Raw genomic sequence first — 7,878 nt, forward strand, 5'->3', positions numbered from 1 at the left:
CATTTAATTGTTTTTTTTTTTTTTTCATTTCAGGATTCTGGATATGCTTAAACTACAGAAATTGCTTGTACCATATGTACTTTTTAAATTGCATAATAGTGTTTACCTGTGTTTCTGTAAAACAGGCTTTCATCTGCAAAATGCACTCTATTCTACTCCATCAGATTTGTATGTAGCAGATTGCACTCTCCAATTTGCCAAGCTCTCTGTTAAAAAGCAGGATTAATAAACCTAAGAATGGCTGTTTGTGACCGGAACTGAAAAAATGCAACAGAAAAACTGGAAAAAAGACCATTACTTCCCCCTAGTGGTCATATCACGCAATTGCATTAGCTCAAAATGCAGTACTCCATCCTCAAATCTTGCTCTATGCGCCTCTTTCACCAAACAGCAAGAATACTGCACATTCTGAAACCAGGTACGTAAGTCACAAAAGTTCAGAAACATGGGAGAAACTTATAGCAGCTCACACCTTGTTATACCTTGATACAGTCAACTGCAATACCTGTGCATTCCATCGAGGAGGTATACTGGTGGTCAAGTCCTAGCATAATATGTATAGAGAGTTGTAGAAAGGGAGAAGATGTGTACTGAAAAAGGGTTGTAGAACAGTCACTCAGTTCTTGTGGGCCTTGAGCCACTCTCGCAGCTGCTGGACCTGGGCAGTGACACTGCTCTTGGAAGTGCCACCGGGGGTGTTGTACTGCTCAACACTGTTGGTGTAGTTCCACACTGCGGACACATCGCTGTCAAACAGCGGGCTGTACACACACAGGGGAGAAGGGAGCTCTCTGAGCAAAAGGATGGCATTAAAACTGGCTTCTGCACATGTGAACTTCTGCTTACCTGGTGTTGTGGAGGTCATCCATAGTCAGCTGGTTGAGAGGAATGTTCTTTGATTCAGCCAGAGAGACTGCTTTCCCTGAGCAGCTGTGAGCCTCTCGGAATGGCACCTGTGACCAACAATAAAATATGTAATCAAATTCAAAACCATTTCTGTAAGTTTCTTCAATCCAAAACAGACAGGGCCATCGCTAGCGGGGTGAAAAGTGGTGAAAATTATTGGGGCCCCACTCAATCCAGTAGTTACACTATATAGCCCCCCACTTTATGAATAATTATAGTGTATATATTACAGCTTCAGCTTGTATGCCTGAGTTTAATTAAAACCACAAAAACGTGCAGTTTCATGAATGAAGTTTTCCAAATATCTCCTCTCCCCTCCCTAGAAATGGTTTAGTCCGATGGTTATTAATTAGTTCAGCTCAGTCACTGACAAGCAGCAGAGGGACCCAGTAAAATGGTAAGTTCCACCCCAGCTAGTGAACATCACCAATGAGAGTTGAGGCTGATCTGAGAACAGTTGAAGTTAGAAGTGAAGTTACAGGCGACAGTGATTGAAAATGTGAGGGGAAAAAAAAACAACTCTGGGACCAGAAACATAATGAAAAGAAAGAGAGGGCGGCCAGGAGAACTGCGGGATCCCAGTCTATCAAGGCCTTCTTTAACAAGGCGGGTTAGTGCACTGTAGGGATGTCAGTGTGATGGAATGCTGTGAACAGATCATTTCGCTGCCCAATTTCATACTTTTGCGGGAATAGGACACCTAATAAGAGCTGTCGCCCCCCTGCCAGTACTGTCACATCATTTTCTCATTACTGTACTGGCGCATGCTCACCGAACGATACACGGTCAAAGTCCTCCAAGAAAACATGACTACAACTCAGTTCTCTTGGATGGATACATTTATTAACTTTATGTATAATATAATCAATATATAATGTTCATAGTATGTTCAATATGTTCATTACTAATGAGAGTTTGTTTTAGTTAAGATTTTTTGCTATTTATTTTTCTATTTAATTTATATTGTCTGTTTGGCTTTTGCTGATGTTCAGTAAAAACCTTTATTTACATTTATTTTGTCTATTTTGTTATTTTGTAAGAAATCCCAATGGCACCATAGATGTGGGCATCCATGCCCATATCTTGTGCTGTATATCATATGGGTGGAGGGTAGAGGCTGGTGGGGGCCCAGAACTCCCTACTACAGCCCTGAGAACAGATGAGAGCATAGCTAGAAGGCAGTAAGAACAGCATGAACATGGTTCAAGTGTAAAACACTCACCCCTTTCCTAACCAGGTAATATGCCAGGTCAGTGGCCAGCATGTCTGAGCTTAATGCTCCCTCCATGACTTTGGGGTTGATCTGCAAGGGATGGATATTGTTGTAAATCTACAAACAACACCTTCTGCTTCATTGTGTTAGGAAAGATCCTTTGTACTTGAATTTATTTCCCCAACTATGCTACTCATGTATTGTACCATTGTATACCATCTGAAGAATAAACGTTATCCATTTTGTGTAGGGAAGTTAGTACAGCTGGTCCTGATTTACAGACTTTTCAGTAACAAACATTTCAGAGGTACAAGCTTTTATGGTAAGTATTTAGTCATTTTGATTAAGATACTATGAATGCCAATTCAAATCATAACAGCGCATCACCCGATGCACCAATGGATACTAATGATGGTGAGTACAAATTTCTTAAGAGTGGAAGAGGGGAACAAGTGTAGATGATCCTGTGTCGTCTACAGTGGTGCTTGAACACCTTTAGAATTTTCTGTTTGAGAAATTTTTGTCAAAATTATTTTTCTTTCCTATCTATAATTATGACATTAAAACATTATTGTGACATTATTTTCATGCAAGTCTTAAAATTAAAGAGAACACAGAAAAGAGACAAAAACATTATACATTCATTTTTTATTGAGGGAAATGATCAAATGTTACATATCTGTGTGTGGCAAAAGTATGTGAACCTTTGCTTTCAATACTTAGTGTGACCCCCTTGTGCAGCAACAACTGCAACTAAAAGTTTCTGGTGACTGTTCCTGCACATCTGCTTGGAGGAATTTTTGCCTGTTCCTCCTTACAATACAACTTCAACTCAGGGATGCTGATGGGCTAACTCACATGAACTGCTCACTTCAGGTCCTGCAGCATTTCTATAACATAAAGATCAGGACTTTGACTCGGACATTTCAAAACATTAACTTTCTTCTGCTTTAACCATTCCCTGGCGAAATGACTTGTGTGTTTAGGGTAGCTGTCTTGCTGCATGACCCACTTTCTCTTGAGTTTCAGTTCCCGTATGGATACCGACATTTTCCTGTATAATTTGATAGTACAATTCAGAATTCATACTTCCATCAATGATGCAAAGCCATCTGGTCTAGAGGCAGCAAAGCAGTCGCAAACCACGATACTGCCACCACCATATTTCATAGATGGGACAAGGTTCTTATGCTGGAATGTAATGTTTGCCTTTTGCCAAACATAACATTTCTCATTCAAACTAAAAAGTTCTATTTTCATCTCATCCATCCACAGAAGATTCTTCCAATAGCCTTCTGGCTTATTCACGTGGTCTTTAGTATACTGTAGACAAGCAGCAACATTCTTTTTGGAGAGTAGTGGCTTTCTCCTTGCAACTCTCCCATGTATACCCTTGTTGTTCAGTGTTTTCCTCATGGTGGACTCATGAACACTGACATTAGCCAATGCCAGAGAGGCCTTTCGTTCCTTAGACATTACACTGGGTTTCTTTGTGACCTTCCTGACTATTACATGCCTTGCTCTTGGTGTGACTTTTGTGGGTCCACCACTCCTGGAGAGGGTAACAATAGTATTGAATTTCCAACATTTGTACATGTTTTGCCTGACAGTGGTGGAGTGCAAATTCTTCATAAATGGTTTTGTAACCTTTTCCAGCCTGGGGAACATCAACAACTCTTTTTCTGAGGTCCTCAGAAATCTCCTTTGTTGTAGCCATGATACACTTCCACAAACCTTCACTTTAATAGTAAAGCCCCAGATTTCTGTTCTTTAAATAAAGCAGGGCCTCCCCTACTCACACCTGATTGTCATCCCATCGACTGCAACACCTGACTCTAATTTCGCCTTCAAATGAACTGACAACCCTTAAGGTTCACATACTTTTGCTACACACAGATACAGAACACTGGATCATTTTCCATGATAAATAAATTAAATAGAATGTTTTTGTCTCATTTTCTAATTGGGTTCTCTTTACTTTCAGGATTTGTGAGAAAATCTGATAATGTCTTAGGTCATATTTATGCAGAAAGAGGAGATTCTAAAGGGTTCACAAACATTCAAGCATCACTATTAATCTACCAGCTGAGAGTTCAGTGATGTGCTGCCTTCCAGTCACCCTCCATCTCTATGTAATACCTCTGGCTCCAAGGTAACATACAATTTACATTGTTTTTAAAATTTCTCATAATTATGATTTTATATCTTACTATTCTGCTTGGATTGGGCATTAATGAATTTTGTGTGATGCGTGGGATAAAATCAGGAATCAAGGAGCGGCAGATGAGCACTGACACTCTCTTCTAGCTCTTTATTGGGCTTCCTTCTTTACACTGTGCTGTTAATGCTCCTACCAGAGAACTCCAGATGCCCAGGTATCCTGGCTCACCAGAGGAAGGGGCTATCTGCAACCCACAGCTCAGACTAAACAAACGTGTGTTCGACCAACAGATGAAGAGATACAGATAGAGACATTTACTTAGTTCAACACCACCGCTTTTGGCCACGCACATTACATCTAGTAGCTACATATGGAAATGACGATGACCCCCTTATCTCACATGCTTCATGTCACTTTCGACTTAAAACTTTTTGAGTAACAAACACTTGGTCCCAATCATCATTGTAAGTCGGGGACCAGCTGAAAAGCAAAAGGACTGCCTTGGGAATAGGATCACCTACCGACAGTGTGGACATAACACCAGTGGCAACCTGGAGAATGGCATGCACAGTGTCATAGCAGTCAAACATCGCCTCTTTGTCCTCCTGGATCAAATAAAAGGCAAGCGCACACCTGGTTTGTCATTAAGATCATGACTCCATTTGCTTCAATAACTGTTACTGTGAAATTTGCCAATACCTGCAAGTCTTTGTTGTATGTGCTAGGGAGTCCCTTCAAAGTCATAAGGAATCCTGCACACTAGGATACAGAATGGGAAGATTGCCATCACTAAGTTCATAAGGTAATATTACAGGGCAGAGAAGATCAGCTTTGAGCAACTTACCCGACCAAATACACGTCCTGCTTTGCTGCGAATCAGTTCCAGACTGTCTGCATTCTTCTTCTGGGGCATCAGGCTGCTGCCAGTGCTGTCCAGCCCAACACACCATAAATCAGTACCACCACCCACTTCTGTTCCAGCAAGTACCAACGCTGTAAATCCGGAGTCAGTACTAACCAATTCAGTCAACCCACCTGTAAGCATCTGAAATGCTAACAAAGGAAAACTCTTTTGTGCTGTACAGGACAAGATCCTCAGACATCCTACTCAGGTGTGTGAGACACAGCGAAGCCCAGAACAAAAACTCAGCTGTAAAGAAACATGCATACACAAATGCATGAATTCTCACAAGAGGAAAAACCGCTTCTATGTCAATATGGTGCACACTTTTTATAATTATCAAAATATGAACCTTTGAGCATAGAAAGTGTGAAGTACAATATGAGAAAATAGAAACATACCAATTTTGGACAAAAAACTTGTAAAAAAAAAAATGTTTTGAGTGAATTGCAGATATACTATGTACTGAAGAAAAAACCCAGATTGCTAAAATAAGCTTACTGTGACAAACTATGGCTTGCTGCATTGAATCAGCCACTAGAGTGGAGCATGACCGTCCACTGAAGTATTTTTTGGAATGTGTAGATTGTACCAGAGTGCTTCCAGCTTGGAAAAATATAATTTTTCTTTGCTGAACTTTTATAAGAATTACATCTAGCGATAAAAGTATCCTATATCCATCTATATTTCAGATAAGTAACAATGATATGTCTTGTTGAAACAGGTAAAGTAATGCATAGTATTATGACGCACAATAAAATCATTTTTTCAATTTAACCATTAAAGAGTCAGTATTTTACTGACTGATTTTTACATGCGTGGCCATCTAACCAGTTTACAATAATGATGGTGCCTGTAGCCAAAAAAGGCTGGACATCACTGGCATACTGTATTTTAAATACTGCAATCACATTTCACAGTACAAACATTAATACATAGATATCTTTTTTTACCAACAAAATCTCTCTGTCCAGTGGCATCCATACTATTTATGCTGATGTCATCAAAGGACAACTCTAGAGAAGACAAGAGTAGGCATTAGGTGACTACTGCTATATTGTTTGTTTATACAACATTGTGATTCCACTAATAGCAAAATTCCTCAGACAGGTCCTCTAGAATATTGTGCTGCTAGATGGAGGCTTACCTCTACGAAGCAGCTCTCTGTCAATACTGAATGGATTCCCAGCAATAGCCCCACTGTCAACAGATGATAAACAGAAACAACTACTGTGTTGCGGAGCACTAAATTAATTATGCTCAGTAAATTAATTAAAATGAAAACAAAAGTAGAAAAAATTCTGTTGACAAAATATTCTTGCTCAATCTGGGAGAGTACAAAAGGCAAAAAGTACCTTCCCAGGGGCAAGACGTTCACCCGTTTGTGAATCTCCTCCAAACGCTCGGTGTCTCTGCTGAGAGCAACAGTATAGCTGCAGCAAAGAAGAAGCAGTCAGGTTAACTGGCACCAGCAATGTGCATTGTGGTAGCTATTCTAAGACTGCTAGCCGTAACAACGGCACAAAAGCCTGACCTGAGAATCCAGTGACTCCATCGAATTGGTTGGGCTCTCTGCATGTGGGTGTAACCAGGAAACAAGACGTCAATCTCTCTGTCGAAAAAGACAGTCTGAACTAAGCGGCACTGTCATTCATTTTTCTTTCTAGGCTTCCACCTCTATAATTAGTGCAATTTATAGCTAAATATTTGCTTGTGAAGTAAATTCTTGCAAAATGAAACCTTAATTTAACAATGTGCAAAATTTCTGCATTTTAAACACATAAAATCTCATTCAAAATCAAGTTCAGAACACCAGAACTGTTCTGGACACCTTTAAATCCAGTATTAAAACCCACACATTCCAAACGGCACATACGTAACAAATTTCTCTGCTGCTTTATTTCATGCCTTACACAAGTGATTATAAATAATGGATGAATTCTGTTCCTTTATTGCTGTAATTTGTAAAATTCTGATATTTACTGGGTGGCACGGCAGCACAGCAGGCCTAGCTGGGTTCTGCTCTCTGTCTGGTCTGGGGTTTGAGTCCCGCTTAGGGTGCCTGGTGACAGACTGGCGTCCCGTCCTGGGTGTGTCACCTCCCTCTCCAGCCTTACACCCTGTGTTAGGCTCCGGCTCGCCTCAGGACAAGCGGCTTCAGCCAATGTGTGTGTGTGTATGTGTGTGATATTTGTTCTAAATTGCTTGGGAGTTGTAACCCATATATTTTCTTTATTGTAAAGAACTCTGAGAAACTTTTAAAAAATTATTTAATAAAATACATATATTATTCCATTCTACCCTAGTAACATGTTTCTCAGAACTGTGAACTTATTGCTAGTTATGTGAATTTTACAGTACAAATAACATTTCCTAAGACCAAATTTTCATTAAAGGAAGCCTGTTCTTCATTATTTTCATGTAGTCTGTCACAAAGTACAGGAGAAGAGACTAAAAACACTAGAAATAAAAGACATTACAAAATTACTCTCTGATCCTGGTAGAAAGATGGACAGAATATTTAATCTGTACATTCACTCACACTGCAGCCCTCTCCACCATGGTGCTGATGAGCTGCATGATATCCCCCTTCAAAGTAGAGATTGCATCCCGCAACCACAGCCTCATGTCTGTAACCACCTGCTCAGCCAATCAAAAAGATCTTTATTATTAGCTCTTATTTCTTTCACATACAGG

General features: G+C 40.0%; 1 protein-coding gene across 1 annotated transcript; it reads right to left on the reverse strand.

Moving 5' to 3' along the window:
* Positions 1-55: 55 nt before the first annotated feature.
* LOC114910408 (argininosuccinate lyase-like) lies at positions 56-7,821 on the reverse strand. Its single transcript, XM_029251093.1, has 12 exons — positions 7,724-7,821; positions 6,716-6,793; positions 6,537-6,614; positions 6,329-6,381; positions 6,135-6,197; positions 5,316-5,430; positions 5,125-5,209; positions 4,980-5,039; positions 4,802-4,885; positions 2,129-2,209; positions 847-953; positions 56-761 (listed from the first exon to the last, which is right to left on the reverse strand). Exons 1-12 carry the CDS (start codon positions 7,807-7,809, stop codon positions 617-619), a joined length of 1,035 nt encoding a protein of 344 aa, XP_029106926.1. The 5' UTR covers positions 7,810-7,821; the 3' UTR covers positions 56-616.
* Between the last annotated feature and the right edge of the window lie 57 nt (positions 7,822-7,878).

The sequence above is a fragment of the Scleropages formosus genome, chromosome 4 (genome assembly GCF_900964775.1).
Source record: "Scleropages formosus chromosome 4, fSclFor1.1, whole genome shotgun sequence".
Classification (NCBI taxonomy): Eukaryota; Metazoa; Chordata; class Actinopteri; order Osteoglossiformes; family Osteoglossidae; genus Scleropages; species Scleropages formosus.